Raw genomic sequence first — 17,344 nt, 5'->3', positions numbered from 1 at the left:
AACATATTACAATATCAACCAAACATGCATGTACAGCATAAAGGGCGGTGAACTTACAACGTGGCCGGAGGGTCCAGGTCGCCCCATAGCTCCTGGGTTACCAGGGTCACCCTGGAAAGATCACAGATTGACCTTTATAAATCTCCAGCGTTACACTGACTTTGATCTATCTACTCCTGCATTGTGCTTGCATGCACAGATGATTGATTTGCGCTTTAGTCTTTCTCAAAATCCAGAAAGAAAGTGAAAATACTGACCTCGTGTCCCACTCTGCCTGGTGGTCCAGCTGGACCTGAAGGTCCAGCTTCACCCTGAAGGAATGACAAAGTAATGCAAAGGTAATGGAGGAAGCATGAGTGGAATTCTCTTCTACTAGACTAAAAAACAATCAGGTAGCAAAATAATAACACGCAGAGTTGTGTCATGAAAGTTATTATCAGTTTGATAAAACAACTTAAAGGCCTTAACGCACAAGCAGCAGGAGTGTCGCAATGGTAATCAGACAAACGGATAGACATAGTGTGACGGCAAAGCAATGGGTTGTTGACTAACCTTCTGTCCAGGGAAGCCAGCATGGCCACTTTTCCCTTTGAATCCCTGAGGAGAGACATCAGAGAGAATGCGATTAGTACAGTATCAAAATTCACAAAGCCGAGGCTGCCAAAGAACAGGCAGGCGGGTCTTTGAGATCCCGAACACCTGCTCTTGGGTAGAACACAACCTGAGATACAGAGGGTGAGTAAGATAAATAAAAAAGAAAGGGAAGGGAGGTCGATAGTGAATAAAGGAGTAGCTGCCTAACGCCGACTACAACGTGTTAGAGGGAAAGTTTGTCCCTCTAAGATGTTAGAAGATCTTAGAATAAGACGGGAAGCTTAGAAGTTTCAAATGCGGTCACATCACTAGCGACAATCTTCGACAATAACAAGACTCAGTAATGATTGCACATACATGAGTCAGGAGTCAAAGTCCATACTAATGAGTCAAGGGGAGCCATTGGTGAAACTATACAAAAGTCAATAATCAGGATGATCACACACATCTTGAAACGTTGCATTCATTTAAAAGTCACAATCTCAAGAGCAGAATAAATTCATCCATCGTTGGCAATCCATCTCTTAAGAGCTTTAGATGAGAAGAAGGTTTAGTTTTGCAGGCTGATTTGCATACTAGTTTGCCAAGGTGAGCCATGGCAATGCACTTCTAATGAATTGTATAAAAAGCATGCCTCTCCCAGGTTGTTTCTACCAAAACAAGTTGCTGTATGTGAAAAAATAATGACGGAATTGCTTAAGTTGTAACACAAATTAGAGTAATGCTAACGGTTCCGTGAGGTTGTGTTTAGACTTTGAGCTAAATGCAAACAGATCTTAGTTTAAGATGTTAGCATGCTAACATTTGGCACTAAACACAAAGTACAACAATCATTACTCTGTATGTGCTTAACACAGTACACTTCTCACACCTAATCCACGTTGCTTACTGCACTGGATAGATGGAGAATTAAAAGAGGTCATCTAGATGTTAGAGGCGATACTTACTGGGATTCCTCGTGGTCCCGCTGGGCCTGGAGGGCCTGCCTCTCCCTGGCAATGAAAACAACAGTCAGTGCAGAAGGTCAACTGTTGCATGTATTCAACTATACCAACCACAGCATGACCTCAGTGTGTGTCTGACTATACTGCTTGTGTGTAACTTACCCGCAGCCCTGGTTTTCCATCTTTTCCATCCAACCCCTCAATGCCGGGGGGACCCTTTCATTGCAAACACAGACAGAGAGTGTAAAAGATGAAATACTAAATATTATACAGTTCATGAATATGTTGGAATTGGTCAAACATGGATAATATACAATAATACAACATGCATATATACCATCAGCCCAGGGGAGCCTGGTGAGCCTGAGGGCCCAGTTGGTCCCTGAGATCCTTGAGTTCCATCATTGCCCTTTGAAAGCGGCGATATTTAGTACACCAATCATCATGATCATTGTGGATACAGAGAAATCAACTCAATGCGTGATTTGTACTCACTTTTTCACCTTTCAGCCCAGAGACCCCTTCCCTTCCAGTTTTCCCGGCAATACCTGGTGCACCCTAAAAATACACAGGAACAAAGAAAGTCACTACAACTACTCTAAAGGCAAAGATGTTCCATTGAGGAGTCAAAACATTCACATACTGGTGGTCCCGGGAAACCTGGCTGTCCTTGGAAACCCTTGAAATAAAAAAAGAGTAACATAAGAATATGGATTTTGGTTCTAAAAGGTCACAATTTTCTATTCTTTTTATGTATATGTTATACACACCTGATCCGCTTTGGCACCAACAGGCCCAGCTGGTCCCGTGTCTCCTTTAATGCCCTACAGACACAGATTGGCTGAAATTATTCTCAGTTATTAAAGTTTGTGATGATAAATGAGGAAGCCAGGCTTTAAATATTGCTGGCAAACAATTGTAGGATGAAACGCTAACCGGGGAGCCAGCCTGTCCTTGGTACCCAGGGTTACCAGGAGCACCCTGCAGAGGGGGAGGACATGTTAGCTGGTAATATGCAATATTAACTGCAGATGCATTGTGTAGTATAGCACATTGATAGTGATGGCTTACCGATTCCCCTTTCTGACCACTGCTTCCTGGGCTCCCACGTTCGCTCTTCAGTCCCTGACGAATACAAATGGACAGTTAATCAATGTAGCCACCTATCCATCTACTACAGCTTCAGACTGCCGTCAACCTCTCATACTTCCTTCATAATGAGGAAGGTGAGAGTAACTTACAGGAAGTCCAGGCGGTCCCATGGCTCCTGGATAGCCGGACGTTCCCGAAGGGCCCTGAGGTCAAGATCATGCACTCAATCAAACCTAGAAATGAATTATTTCTCTGCTACGATTGCAGGGGAAGTGATTGGCAGAGATACGTACCTGCTCACCCTTAGTTCCTGGGAGGCCAGGTGACCCTGCCTCGCCATTCTGACCCTGAGAATGATGAGAGTGAGGAATAATTAGAAAACGATGGAGACGATGTGATACGTATGCTCCCCTGGTGACAAGGTAAGTCAATATCAAAGAGACAAACCGGCTAACTGGCCTCTCCTATTGGGACTGACTACATTTGATTGTGTCCTCTGCTCTACACCTCCATCAGGCTTCAGGATGGTGATGCAGGTCTGTGACGGTGATATCCGGAGCCTGAACATTGCCTGCTCAATGTTACTTCCCTCCCCTATTTATCCCTTCCTCCCTTAACTGTGTTCTTCCAAATTCATTCAAAGCTGCAGAATTCATCAAGTCATTTATTCCTTCATCTAACAAACGAAGAACATTTGCAGCATTATGGGGTTAATGTGTTACACACCAACAACATAGTGTGATCAAACCACAGACAGAGTTTACTTCTGTAATGCAAAACACTTCAATTCTACGTGAATATTGAACGTCGTTTTGAGATAAACATTAATATGCACGTGCGAGTGTGATCTGTTGCTTAGCAACAGCCGCTGTAAGCGGAAGACACACGAGTGCTGGAAGAAAAGAAGAAAAAGAGAGACGTCTTTTTCTTTGATGAGTGAATGAAAGACTGTCTGCTCTTAAGCTAACTGTGTATTAATATGAGTTACTCCTTTAGAAGACGTGAATAAAACTGCCAGAAATGGTAAGAGTGTCACCGTGAAGTATTAGTTATGAGAGTGATTGCTGAGGGTTGTAATTTAGAGAGAGTAATTAGTGATTGGTTAGACCAAACTAATTAGTAGCTCATCATTGTGAGTAACTTCCTCACCACCGAAAATGACTAATAGATTCATCAGCAGGGTTATACTTCTATACCTCGCACTTATAAACAGATAAAAGTGCTACTATGTAGGCAAATGGATTCCACGCAGCGGTCACACAGCTCATCCATTTTAGAATCCCAAGTGGAAAGTAACGAAGTACAATTACTCAAAGTGCTGTTGCTTTTTTTGGGTGTACATTACTATTTATATCAAATGCTACATTATACTTCTACTTCACTACATGTCAGGGGAAAATGTTTACTCCACTACATTTATTTGGGAGCTACAGTTACTATTTACCTTTCAGATTAAGATTCTACATTACAAGAAATTAAATAATCAAAATAATATGTAAGATCTTCTAAAATACAATTCATTGTTGATCATTAAACTAGCGGTTTCCAATCTTCTTTTCGGAGTTCTTTGCACTTACGAGAGAGGGATTTCTGCTTTATGATTAAAACATCAGTATTAATTAAATAATGTAATATATCCTTGGTTTGGATTTATTTTGTACAACTTGTACTTTCCCTTTGATGCTATAAGTCCATTGAACTACTTATGTAGGACGTTAAATGAACTATTTTTTACATACATTTACGTAATTAAATGATGAGAGTCCTTCTTTCATCACTGATTAAAAGAGAGTAAGAGGGGGAAAAAAAAAAGTTGGAAGTGTGCATTAATAAACTTACAGGTGGACCAGATGGGCCCTGAGGACCTTGGAACCCGGGAGGTCCCTGTGGACAGAAAACATTGAAATGAACACCTGAGACAAGAATAACTTAGCAATGGAAATAAAATGTACTTAACACATCTTCAAGCAGGTTTGAACTTGTTCCTGACAATTAACGATGACTGGAAACACAGCAAGACAGCTAGTGTGTAAATCAGTGTTTAAGAGGTTCGTGTGTTGGGCGTCATTGTACATCACTTAACTGAGACCAGTAGGAGGCTGTAAGAAATCATGGAAAGTGGCAAACACAAGCTACTCTCAAGTCACTTCAAATCTTTAACTTTGAGACAACAACCCATCGGTGCTGTACTAATATAAAATAAGTTTAAAAAATCAAATCTCTTCCTCCACAGAAGTACTGAACGGAGGGGATTAGAATACATATCGTAGTTTTCAAACAGTTTTAGTTGACAATAACGTTTCCAGAGTGGTAAGTTGGAAAAAGTTGTCATCAAAGTACTGAGAAACTTAAAAAAAGTCTGCATATAGATACATCTAATTTCAGAATAAGAGTCCACCTTTAAAGCTTTCTAGTCTCAATGATGTGTGTTAAATAACTATACTATGAATGAGCTCCGTAGGAGTCAGAGTTGAGCTGTCTGGAATGGTTCAATAAGAGAAAGATGTGCTGCTGAATCTCACCATGTTTCCTGGTGTTCCAGCGTGGCCTCTTTCTCCTGATATACCCTGTAGTAAAGGTAACAAAATAAAACTCTGTAGAGTCATTTTCACTTGGACAAAGACAGACTATATGCATGACAGACTCACTGGCTCTCCTCTTATTCCTGGGGATCCAGGCGTTCCTGGAACTCCAGGCATTCCCGCTCGGTCATCCTATGAGACAAAGACATGCATTACGTCTCACGTCTCTCTGTCCTTTTGTACGTGTAAAATGATTTGTGCATGTCCTTAGAATATAAAAATGATTTCAACTCACCACTGGTTGTGTCGCCTGCTCTCTCTGCAGTCGCTCCAAACACTGGAAGCAGACAAGTTATTGGAGTAATACCTCACTGCTGACACGATATGCCGGTAGGATAGCTACTCACATCAAGCCATGAAAACTCAAATACAAAATGAGGGATTGCCATTTTGCATCAAAGCACAACAACAAACAGTGAGAGAAAACCTTTAAGTGGCATTTCATATGATTCCGGATCAACAAAAATACTCCTGGTCCCTCCAAGTCTTACCTTGTCACAGCTGTCCAAGGGGGTTACACCGGGCTTGCCCTGGTCTCCTTTTTCTCCCTTGGCACCAGCTGTGCCTTGCACCCCTGGGAATCCTTTGAAGCAGTCCCCTTCTTTACAGCCCTCCTGTGTTGTAAAACACACACACACACACGCACACACACACACACACACACACACACACACACACAGAGCATATATAAATATGTATATACTGTATATATACAAACACACTAATCAAGAGTTTTCATGCAAAAAAAAAAACAGCAAAGCAAAGATATAAAGGAAAAGGAAACAATAAAACCCCATTCTCCAAAACGCAGTGTTACACATGAACTTACATCACCCTCTCCTCCAGCAGAGTCTTGAGGCAGCTGGTGTGGTCCAATGTGCCTCTAGAGAAGGGGCAGGGAAACAAAAATATAATTAAAATCATATACAATAGTTAGGGGGAAACCCTAATGATCAAAATCAGCTGTTTTCTTCCACATTCGATAGTTCACTAATGTTTCTCTCCAAATACAGTCAAGGACAGCGTTACAATGAAGTATGTAACGACGCCTCTTCCCAATTTGATGCAACTCATTGAATACCCCTCTGTCATTTACACAAAGATAGTTTTTGACTTGTTCATGGCTCAACATGATAAAAACACTCCTTTGGTGCCAGTTAAACGCTGCATGCTAATTCTAACCACGATAAGTTTGGGCATTCAGATAGAAGAGGAGGCAAAATACAGAATACAATTGCAATTTGCTGAGTCCGTCAAAATTACACACAAGATGCTTCACCAAAGTGGAAATAAAAAAAATTTAAAAAAATGGTACAAAGCATCACAACCTTTCCAAACAACATGTCTGTGTAGGACCATCTCATTCAGCACAATAGAAAATAAGTGAGATTACAGAATTGAAAATATTTAACCCTTCATCCAAAGTCTTATTCAGTTCAGAACTGCCGTACTTCTCTTTTGCCCTACAATGTTTTCTGTAAAAATACAAATTAATTTTCTGCACCACACATGATGCAAACTCTCTGTTTATGGCTCTATGTACAAAGCTGAGTTTTCAACAAAAGGTTTTGTATGATTTGATGGCCCCCCAAAAAAAGGAGTTACCTCCATGAAACCTTTGAATTCAGCAGTGTTTACACTACATGCTGTACTTGATAGTTATAAAGAGACAGATATATGACAAATATGAACTGGTATACAAAACCATAGCAGATATACACAAGAAAAATAAAACAGCAGTATATATTTCAACTAATGGTTGGGAAGCTGTAATTAAAGTCTATCGTAAAGAAAAAGTAAAGTAAAGAGTAGAACGTTGCACCAAGAAAGCAGGACGGACCCACATCAGTGGCTCTGGCCACACATATTGTACTTACACATATGTACAAACACACATGCTGAAAATGTGCAAGAGAACATGAAAGACAAATGCCACAATGGAGTTACACCGCCTATTTATGAGTTCTGAAATAGAACTGCTCACTCCACAAGCCCAATCACATTCGCAGTGGCAGGCAGTCTGCTCCCTATCATAGCAGTGGGACCTTTTCCACCGAGAGGGCCTGTCAATACCACCTGGCTGGGGTTTCAAAGTCATTACAAACCCATTTTACATTGTTCAAACTGGAGCCATTAGCTAGAAAAGCTATTCTATGCCGCGAGCTATTGGCTGTTTTTACGGGGCGCAAGGCTTTGTGCAGAAACAGACCTGCTCAAACAGAAGGTTCTCTATAATTATATGTCACTGTGCAATGTTCACGTCTGACACACTGAAAGGGGATCTGCAAATTGCTTACTTTGTGATTTTTCCGAGCAACATACTGTTATGTTTCAGAGACGAAGCAGATTTTGAGGCTTTTTGAGAATTATGCTGCTACTTCGAGTAACATAATACCTGCAGAACCATGGACGAAAAAGAGACATCGAGGGGTTTGTCTACCAAGATTAAGGCCACACTGTTGAAATGACTACAGACATATACAAACACTTGTTTGTATATGTCTGTAGTCATTTCAACAGGTGTTGCTTGTAATGCAAAAAACACGAAGTTTCTCTACAATCAGTCTTAAATATTTTCCAGAGTGGTTTACTGATTTTCAAGCACCTCCCTTTCCTCCATTACACCATTACTTTAATTCCTGTGATGAAGGCGAAGTTCCCCTCGAGTGCTGGCGTGAGATCAGCATTGATGTTTCTTTAGTGAAATTAAGCCATCAGCAGACTTGAAAGAAACAAAACCGACACCGTGCGCAGGACAAGAATCCACAGATAACTTCACAAAACTTTACCTCGTTTCTCTACTTTGATGTTGTCCTTGCACTTACTTCAAGTAAACTGGCTGTGTACCACAACACGCGAAACCTTCTGAAGTCTCAAACTGATCTGAGGCCAGATGCACAAAAGGCTAAAACTCGGAATATGCGTATGTAGTGTTTGCTAAATGCCTGCATGTTTCATGTAATAAATCTCAGACAATATGATCTATGTAGGAACCTTATGTCCATTCCCATAGTTATCCATGAACAGATATCAACATACCCCCTTTGTAATGTTGTGCGACATCAACCCATCTTTGCTCTGTCCTTACTCTGGCATATGGAGCATCCTTTAAATGTGCAACAGCAGCACACGCTCAATGTTTATGATTTAACAGTATTCCCCTTCAATAATGATACAATAAAATCCTGATAAAAAATAAAAGGTGTCAAACACATACCCCAGTTATAATTGTTATGACCTGAACTACAGTATTTTTACATTATGGAGTCAAAGTTGTCCTAAATGTAACAAATAATAACCTTGTATTACTTACTTAGTTTCCTCAACTGAATAATTTGTATATTTAAAAAAAGTTTTTAGATCAAATAAATGGAAGAATGGGACCTTTTTTTTTAAAAATATATATATATATATATATAAATACCACCTCCTGACACATTCATTTTAATGGGGGCATTTGCATAATTTATACATAATGCCCCAGATCTTAAATGAGTAGATAAGAGCCACCTCTCCTCCTATTTCTCTAATTTTACTTACGATTAATCCAGGCAAACCCGGTTTCCCCTGTATCCCGTCGTTTCCAGGGATACCCTGAAAGAAGGAACTGAGGTTGAACTGGTTTGTTGCCAATCGAAGGCTGGCCACTCCCACCTCCACCAATAGTCAAGGCAGAGTCAAAGGGGTCATGGTCAAAATGATCAAACCTGTTCCTTTCTTTAACATGTCTTAGGAAACATAGCACTATTTTGCATTCAGCCATTGTTACAAATGTACCCCCTTATCAAAGACATGACCACTTCCATCACCACTTTTTATGTCTTTCCTACACCTTTAAATGTCGCAAGACAGATTATAGTAACACCTTATTTGAAGGTCTGCTCAAGTTACAAACTCTAGAAATTAGTCAAACTGGTTCTTTAAATTTTTTTTACATTTATATTTAAGACCTTCAAATAACTGTTCATGTCTTGACGGATATTCCCAAAGCTTGCTCAGTTGCTTCCCACATGGGTTAAAGCTTTAAGCACTGGACAGGTTAGTGCATTTATCCTTTTTAATTTGGATTATCAAAGCCGTTTTTTAAACCAAGCTATTACACACATTCAGTTTATGTTGCTCCATTTCCTACATGCATATTATTAACTTCATTGTCCCATCAAGTTGCAAAGCATGTCAAAGCATTACCTTTCGTAAGTAACCCAGTTGCCCAAGCTGAAATCATAAGTAGCTTGTAGTTTACTGCACGCTGATGGAGCAGCTACACTGAATTTAGGGGAGAGGGACGCCCTTACCATCCTACTGTCCCTTATCTTACCTGTAGTCCTTCTGTTCCAATAACACCTTCAGGCCCAGGTTGGCCAGGAGGGCCAGGAGGTCCTGGTGGGCCCTAGAACACAAAGACATGGCCACAAATGATACACACATTCATATTCAAAAACAAATGGAGAATTGTGTGAACAAACTTTGCAAGGTAACAACACAAGCTTGCAAACAAAGCCCAAGTTATCAGACAGGACTGCTGGTTGACAGATCAGACCTGAGGCCCGGGCTGCCATGTGTTTATTGGAGTTCCTGGCGCTCCCTGGAAGGAAAAAGTAGTCAAAATCACAGCAGCACTGGTGCTTGCAAAATGTACAGAAAGTGCACAGTGTGAAGTTTAGAATAATACAACAAATGTCAAAGCGCAGAATGATGCAGAGGGAAAATAACTGATCTTGAACGTACGTTTTTCTCAATATGGAAAAGTCAATACTATGGAGTCATAATAAAATCAATGTGTATTCAAACTCAACAACAACCACAACAAAGGCAACATGTCTCGAGATTAAAGTAATTGTACATCACTATTTGTTTATTTCAGTGTGTGTGTGTGTGTGTGTGTGTGTGTGTGTGTGTACTCACAGGTCCGCCTATGCCTGTGTGCACAGGTAGTATGCAGTTGCACTCTCCTGGTTCACCCTGAAATATACATGAAAAAAATACCCATTAAATAGCTAAAGTGAAACTCTTAAGCACATGCTCCCCAACAGAGTCCTCATTCAACAATTAAACTCCAGCCAGTGTAAGAAAAAGTCAGAACCCCTTGAGCTTCCAGGACTCTTCTGTGCAGTTTTCCTTAATCTTGCATCACAAAGACATTGAAAACTACAGGGGGCGAAATGCTATGTACGTATTTTTGCCTTACATTACCTACAAACCTTCATGTAGTGTAAGAATACAATAAATGTATGGTATTATAAAGCAAAGAAAGGAGCATTTCACCTAACATCTGCAAAATGAAGAGGCAATGATATACCCAATTACACATCTGCTCTCACGACTTTCCTTTAACATCCAAGTCTGTTTTTTACTGCACATCAGCTCTCCAGCATAGCCCAAGACTAAATACACTAAATAAAGATTCAGAGTCCTCTGCAAAATTGTAACTATTTTTCTTTCTCTTAGTTTTTCTCGATTTTGTCCCACATGTCACAACCCTCCCGACCCTTAAGCACTGCCTCCACTGCTTCTTTATCTCTCCCAGTCTGGACTGGTGGCTCTGATGAATGCGGTAATTAATAGTCTCACACACTTTCTCTCTTAAGGCCCCGAAAACTCCTCCTGTCTGCCAGCAACAGTACACTCGTCACCTTCGCTGCTACTCTATCTGTGGCTCGAGGCAGGTGTGTGCACGTGAGTGTGAGAGCATGTATGTGTGTGTGTGTGTTTGTGTGAGATGTGGGGAACCATCTCTTGTGATTACCATCTGTTCTACCCCCTTTTATTCAAACCCCTCCAGATCCCTTCATCCAAACAAAACGGTAGACTTACCTTGTCCCCCGTAGCTCCATCAAATCCCTGCAAGAGAAGGGGACAGCACACACACAGACAGACACGCACACAAGCACTTAGTTACTCTTGCTTTGTTGTTCCAGAAGAAGGCTCACGGGGCAGTGAGCTGAGTGTAGATCAGGGGACAGAGGATGAGATGGAAGCAGACATTGCCTCTGTTATGGATCGAGGCAGACATCCTTGGTTACAAATGATGCCTAAATCAAGGACAATTCCCAAAGAAGCTCAAAGAAAATTAAAAAAAACACTCTGAACAGACGCCAACACTGATGCAAAAAACTCAAGTTTTCTACTAAGATACAAATAAATAAAAACATCTCTTCTAATTGTTGATGCATATGTACAAAAACATGCAAATGAAAAACGGACATGAAAGGAATAAGACAACTTACCGGTCTGCCGTCAGCCCCCGGTAATCCGTTAGATCCAGGGATTGCATCTCTACCCTGGGTGAAAAAGTAAATAGGAAACAGTGTTTGACAATATAAAAAGCATGACATTATATGCCCATATGAATATGCAAAAGGTGTATTAATGTTGTACCGGGGGGCCTGTTATTCCAATGCCCTCAGGCCCACGCGGTCCTGGAGGCCCAGCTTCTCCTTTGGAGCCCTATAAAGAGAAAACTCAGTATCTCATGGTTTCATTGTCTCAAAAAAAATGAGGTATTTGATTGCATATTGCAACAATAAGTTAGGCTTCCACCTCTCTATTTTATACTACCTTGTTCGCTGCAGGGCCAACGGGTCCAGTTAATCCTCTGGCTCCAGGAGGTCCCTGTACAAAACACACACATATTAAACCAAAATATGAAATGTAGTGTAGAAAAGTTGGACTTGAGAAATATGAGATTAGCTTACTACAACTCCTGGGAGCCCTCTTGGTCCCTCTTCACCCTATGACAAAAATCAAAAAGATAAAACATAAAAAAGGCAGGAGGTTCAGGTGGTCTGCGGCAGCTCGGTCTCATTAGGTCGTCAGATACAGAGACTTTGTCACGCACGTCTGCATCTTATACAAAAGCACAAGGTGCCCTTTAGCGTCTGTATAAGTTAACTTATGTAACTAGTAAGTTACAAAAGTAGTACTATGTAAGTAGTAGGGAAGGACCAGCTTCCCTAAGTCAAAAAAGGATTAAAGATTCCACAATGAATCAAATGATATCAGAGAGAACAGCCTAGGGTTATCTTTAGATAGTTTTTACAACCTCATGAATGTATTTTTAGTTCTAAGAGACAGGAAAGCACCACTATCTTGGATATGGTGTCCATTACTGCGATCACAGCAGGACCACATCCACCTTGGAGCTGTGAGTGTACTTTGTATGACAGACCTTCCTCAGCTGTCGACATACAACTCCAGATGTGAACACATCAGTCTTACTTGTAGTCCTGGAAGTCCAACTCCTGCAACTCCAACTTCTCCCTACAGGGGGCACAAGACAACACAGATTAGAATAATGTGACACATGATTAGACACAATCCTCCGCATGTATTTATAAACATGATAATACAATAAATAGACATTCACACCTTGCTTCCTTTGGGACCATAAGGCCCCTGCACACCTGGTAAACCCGGTTTTCCCTAAAGAGAAAACATGTAAGATTATAATCAACAATTGTTCTAGCACAGAAAGCCAGAAGTACACCCACACAAGAATATGTATATATAAAATACATAATATCTATATTATGAATAAATGAATAAACAAGTCCCTAACATTTCTGCCAGGCTTCCCTTCCCTTGTGGGACCAGGGTCTCCTCTCTCCCCTTTGGGGCCTTGCACAGCTACACCATCACCCACTGCAGTGCCTGTAGAAGGACAGCTGGTACAAGCGTCGCCCTGAGAAAACACAACAAATCATGATCCAGGAACCTTTTGGGAAAATAAAACTGAAATTGAAAAAGGATAGGTCATCCATTCAGACAATCAATGTTCATTTACCCCAATTAAAAAACATCATTGGTCCAAAAGTGTGAAAGTGGTATCGAAGATATCACTTGTTATTTGATGTCTCCAAGGATGGAGAGACAAAAGCTAAATTCATTCAAAGTCAAAACAGACCCAAATACCTGTGGATCTCCACCGTATGCTATCCAGAAAACATGGCTGCTACTTTTTATACTCTAAGTCATTTACAATTGATGCTGTGTTAGTTATAAAATCAGTCACCAGATGCAACTAAGGCGCAGCAAAGTTGATCTGACTTAAGAGTTCAGGTACTCTGTACCTTCGCTCCCCTCAAGCCCATTAGTCCGTCCCGACCAGGCTCTCCAGGCAGTCCTGGGGCTCCAGAAGCTCCGTCGAGTCCTTTATCTCCTCGATCGCCTTCTTCACCCTAGTTATATTGAAATATGATTATAAGAGGGCCCAACAGTCAACTCTATAGCTCTCACAATGATTACATTAAAGATACCATGTAGAGTTTTTGACCACTACAGTAGTGGTGCTATCGAGAAACGTTTTTTACGAGTGGGACCTTGTTTTATTGTGTTTTTTTTTTTTTTTATTAGTCACATAATATCCCACTGATCAAGAGTTGTGGAAGTAATGTGCTATCAAGTAAACCATTACATACTTTTGTTTTTATATATGTAAGAAATGTACCTTTTCTCCTTTTGCACCAGCAAGACCTGTTGAGCCCTGCGTAAGCAAATAGAAGGTGATGTTTAAATGCACGCAGATATATGATACACATGCAAAAGTGCTGTCATCTGAAAGCAGCGTGCAAGCCTTTATCCATTATTAAACAGATCATTCTGTCTGTGGTGGTGTCTGCAAGACTTCTACAGCTGAATTTAACTGTTAAAGGATTCTATCAAATAATGTTTTGGATCCACACTGCAATACTGTTCTATGTTCATTCAGTCAAGCTGCTTTGTTTCATTCAGTTTGTAAAAGAGCAAATACACAGCCATGAACATAATACACAATACAACGTAAAATAACGTAATATGCAATAACATAAAGCAAAATAAAACAAATGGTAGCAATATATACAGTAATATATACAACAATATATGCAGGAGGGAATAAAGAGTGCCTTTTTTTGATCTCGGCTTTAGGAGTGGAGAGAGCATCACTCAACTGACTATTGAAGGAGGGACCAGGAAAGTCTTGAGAGGCCCTGGCCTTTTCTCATCTGACTCTTCATTCTGTGTGTTTCTCTTTGTGTTGTGCTATCCAGATTGTTCTTACAGAGCAGTCGTACCTGTTTGCCATCAGCTCCGAGTCCTGGAGGTCCGGGTGGACCTGGAAGGCCTGGTTCGCCCACACTTGCTCCATCAGGCATTTTGATGCCCGCTGGTCCACTACCCACCTCGGCCGGCTGGCAGTGACCACACTCGCCCTGTTAAAGGGCAGGGAGTCCGGAGGGTTAGTTTGCATGACAATAAAGCTAAAGAGTGCAAAACGCAATACATACGTCTACACTTACCTTCTCACCCTTGAGGCCAGGGAGACCAAGACCTGGCAGCCCTTGCTCTCCCTGTCAAAAGATAAATATAATATTAAAATGCAACAGAATGAGATAAACTGAAAAATGTGCACATACAAATGGGTTTCTAAATGTAATTGTGAGAGGCTTGTGCACAAGTCGCAAAAGTGACATGTGGAAACATTTTCAATAATCCATCTCTCCTTTCAGTTCAAGAGTGCATAATTAGCTTTTAGCATCTAGAAATCTGGCATATAATTATGTGATTCAGTACTGAAGTAGTTATTGACAAAACAGAAATACTATATATTAATATACAAGCTTTTCTTCTGGTTCTATTTATTGATGTTTCGTGTTTAAATGCCTGATTTATCATCTGGCTAAGGTTGAGATTTAGCCTTTTGGCTAACACCGGCACAGCTACGATGATGTTGAGTGATGTGCATCGTCCGCGAGAATAAATAAACTAATGACAATTCTACGCTTTTTAGTCTACAAACATTTGAAGCTAAAAATCCATCAAAGATCCTGCTTCACAGTAAAAGCTCGTCACTGCCCTCTTACCTTTGAGCCTCTCTGTCCATCCTTGCCACCGGGTCCTCTTGGTCCATGCTTTCCCTGTCACATGGAAAAAACAATTAATTTTACATCCCTGAATCAGAATGTGATGCAAGACATTCTGATTCGAAGAACTGAATCTGAACTTACCGTCTTACCATCAGCTCCTTTGCTGCCTGCGCTACCCTGCAGACATGTGAAAAAAATAAATAGAAAATCACTACAGTGTCTGAATTTCCCCAATTGATAAAAATGGATGGGACTTTTAAATTGGTAATTCACATTTCGTAGGAAGGTGCACCCTACAGGCAGCTATGTCAAAAGATTTTGGGTTTTCACTACCTAAGCTTTCACTAATAAGTTCCCTGCTGAGTAAAATCCCTTTGGCTGACAGTTTCAGGCCCTAAAATTAGCTCACCGCTGTGATTATCTTCCTCGTGAAGTCTATTATGAGCCCCATTCAGCATCCCACTGAGTGAGTTCCCCTTATGTAAGCCTAGTCTACTATTGAGGTCACCGACTCTCAGTGCTGTTTCTTTTCATGTTACATCACTTACCTTTTCTCCTCCAAGGCCAGGTGATCCTACATTTCCAGGCTCTCCCTATGGAGCAGACACAATTGAACGATACATAATTTTAATGAAGGTGCTTATAACTGCTCACACATGCAAGCAAACACACTGGCAGTAACAAAATCACAAAAATCATTACCCAATCAGTTTTCTTCTACCATGTGTTTTACAGTTTATTTCATTGTTTCCTTTCAGTAACAAGATACATTATTTGAATTTTTGTGTCTTGGTTGTTTTTATGAGTTTACTAGAATAACATTAATTCTACCTCAAACAGACTTACTTGTTCTCCTCTTTGTCCAATCCCAGGCTCTCCTCTCTCTCCCTTCTGCTGCAGGGTTTGGGTCAGGACACCGGGGACGAGGTTCGGGGGTAACTCTCCGAGAGTTGGGCACACAGAACACGACTCTCCCTAAAGCATGTGGGCAGATTGGAGGAGGATCAGAGGCTGTCTCCGTATAATTATCCACATCAGGTCTCATTTAAATAAAAACAAACTATATTAACATGGTTAGAAATGTTCTGGTGGTCCAAGACAGGTGCAACGAATGCTACATGGAAAATTATACGTACAGCTTTAGCAAGACATACACTGTGAAGGTTCATTAATTAGGGTACTTTATGTAGCCGACAGCTGAATAAAGTTATCTAAAGAAGAAATTGTTTCACATCAAGCCAAATAAAACCTGACCTTTTCTCCTTTGAAGCCCCCTGATCCTGGTTCGCCCTGCCAAAACATACAAAAATAGACATTCAAGAAGGCAAAGTAATCAGAGCTCACTATGATGAATGTGTTTGCTTTGAGATGTCGTGTCTCGAACACGGCATTGGACGCATACAGTGGTGCCATTAAGCAGATGTTGGAGTATATCAATAATGTGTGAGTGGGTAGGTGTGGGTGTGTGGATTGGAGCGGGTTGGCATCCATGCACATGTGAGGTATAGACTTACTAAGGTGGCCATTTGCAGCGGCACTGAATGTGTGTGAGTGAACTTTGGTGTCTCTATGTGGAGTTTAGTTCAGCTAGTTTGCTTGCATCTGCTTTAGGAGGGAGCCTTCTGCACTGCTGATGTTAGCATATCTAAATGTGTAGGCATGCAGATGAGTGTGTGTATAGGTCACGCTTGCACAGAATATGAATGAACCATAAGCTGTAAATGAATGAGGGGGGGGAGCTCTATACCTTCTGTCCTGCCTTGCCATCCGTACCCAGAAGCCCCTGGTAAAAAACAGGGACAAAAGAGGAGCAGGGATGAGCCAAACGTATTGTAAGTTCAACTTTGATGCAGTGAGTCTCTCTCTCTCTCTCTCTCTCCCTCCCCCCCCCCAATCCTTCTCCCTCTGCCCTAACCAGGTATGACAAATGGATGCTGGCATTATTGGAAATCATTGCACAGAGAATCTCATAAGGGTCTAGATTTATATTACACCCCCCCACACACACACACAAATCATGCCCCATTTCACCTGCTGGGGTAAGTGGGAAGATGCAGAATGAACAGAAAGAGAAACACAATGCACAGTATGTTGTGTCCACCCTCACCGTAAAGAAGAAAAAAAGAAAAGATGTGCTTAGATTGCATTAACAAAATGACCTTTGCCTGGAAGAATAGACTTTTGACAGCATATCACGCTTTCTCTCCTTGAGCTGCTGGGGGAATTACAAGGGCAAATATAACCCCGAGCTACAAATAAACGCCATACCTTCCATCAGAGTGATAAGGAA

General features: G+C 41.0%; 1 protein-coding gene across 3 annotated transcripts in view; it reads right to left on the bottom strand.

Moving 5' to 3' along the window:
* Positions 1–17,344, bottom strand: part of col16a1 (collagen, type XVI, alpha 1) — a 54,494-nt gene that overhangs the window by 5,738 nt on the left and 31,412 nt on the right. For 2 of the 3 annotated variants that reach the window (XM_031854116.1, XM_031854117.1), the window contains 41 exons: positions 16,802–16,837; positions 16,309–16,344; positions 15,901–16,029; positions 15,603–15,647; positions 15,196–15,231; positions 15,052–15,105; positions 14,488–14,538; positions 14,263–14,400; positions 13,659–13,694; positions 13,282–13,389; positions 12,771–12,893; positions 12,581–12,634; positions 12,431–12,472; positions 11,908–11,943; positions 11,771–11,824; positions 11,591–11,659; positions 11,440–11,493; positions 11,027–11,053; positions 10,118–10,174; positions 9,753–9,797; positions 9,531–9,602; positions 8,753–8,806; positions 6,042–6,095; positions 5,704–5,826; positions 5,448–5,489; positions 5,279–5,344; positions 5,153–5,197; positions 4,470–4,514; positions 2,924–2,977; positions 2,780–2,833; positions 2,610–2,663; positions 2,475–2,519; positions 2,309–2,362; positions 2,182–2,217; positions 2,034–2,096; positions 1,876–1,947; positions 1,701–1,754; positions 1,542–1,586; positions 553–597; positions 258–311; positions 58–111 (listed from right to left, as the gene is read on the bottom strand). In XM_031854116.1, coding sequence (XP_031709976.1) covers positions 58–111; positions 258–311; positions 553–597; positions 1,542–1,586; positions 1,701–1,754; positions 1,876–1,947; positions 2,034–2,096; positions 2,182–2,217; positions 2,309–2,362; positions 2,475–2,519; positions 2,610–2,663; positions 2,780–2,833; positions 2,924–2,977; positions 4,470–4,514; positions 5,153–5,197; positions 5,279–5,344; positions 5,448–5,489; positions 5,704–5,826; positions 6,042–6,095; positions 8,753–8,806; positions 9,531–9,602; positions 9,753–9,797; positions 10,118–10,174; positions 11,027–11,053; positions 11,440–11,493; positions 11,591–11,659; positions 11,771–11,824; positions 11,908–11,943; positions 12,431–12,472; positions 12,581–12,634; positions 12,771–12,893; positions 13,282–13,389; positions 13,659–13,694; positions 14,263–14,400; positions 14,488–14,538; positions 15,052–15,105; positions 15,196–15,231; positions 15,603–15,647; positions 15,901–16,029; positions 16,309–16,344; positions 16,802–16,837 — 2,415 coding nt within the window. The remainder of the gene's footprint in view (positions 1–57; positions 112–257; positions 312–552; positions 598–1,541; positions 1,587–1,700; positions 1,755–1,875; positions 1,948–2,033; positions 2,097–2,181; positions 2,218–2,308; positions 2,363–2,474; positions 2,520–2,609; positions 2,664–2,779; positions 2,834–2,923; positions 2,978–4,469; positions 4,515–5,152; positions 5,198–5,278; positions 5,345–5,447; positions 5,490–5,703; positions 5,827–6,041; positions 6,096–8,752; positions 8,807–9,530; positions 9,603–9,752; positions 9,798–10,117; positions 10,175–11,026; positions 11,054–11,439; positions 11,494–11,590; positions 11,660–11,770; positions 11,825–11,907; positions 11,944–12,430; positions 12,473–12,580; positions 12,635–12,770; positions 12,894–13,281; positions 13,390–13,658; positions 13,695–14,262; positions 14,401–14,487; positions 14,539–15,051; positions 15,106–15,195; positions 15,232–15,602; positions 15,648–15,900; positions 16,030–16,308; positions 16,345–16,801; positions 16,838–17,344) is intronic. The other variant, XM_031854118.1, reaches the window with a different exon arrangement.

The sequence above is a fragment of the Anarrhichthys ocellatus genome, unplaced genomic scaffold (assembly GCF_004355925.1).
Source record: "Anarrhichthys ocellatus isolate YVR2014 unplaced genomic scaffold, GSC_Weel_1.0 scaffold14, whole genome shotgun sequence".
NCBI classification, from domain to species: domain Eukaryota; kingdom Metazoa; phylum Chordata; class Actinopteri; order Perciformes; family Anarhichadidae; genus Anarrhichthys; species Anarrhichthys ocellatus.
The sequence above is the reverse complement of the archived record's forward strand: the minus strand, read 5'-3'. Positions and strand labels throughout refer to the sequence as shown.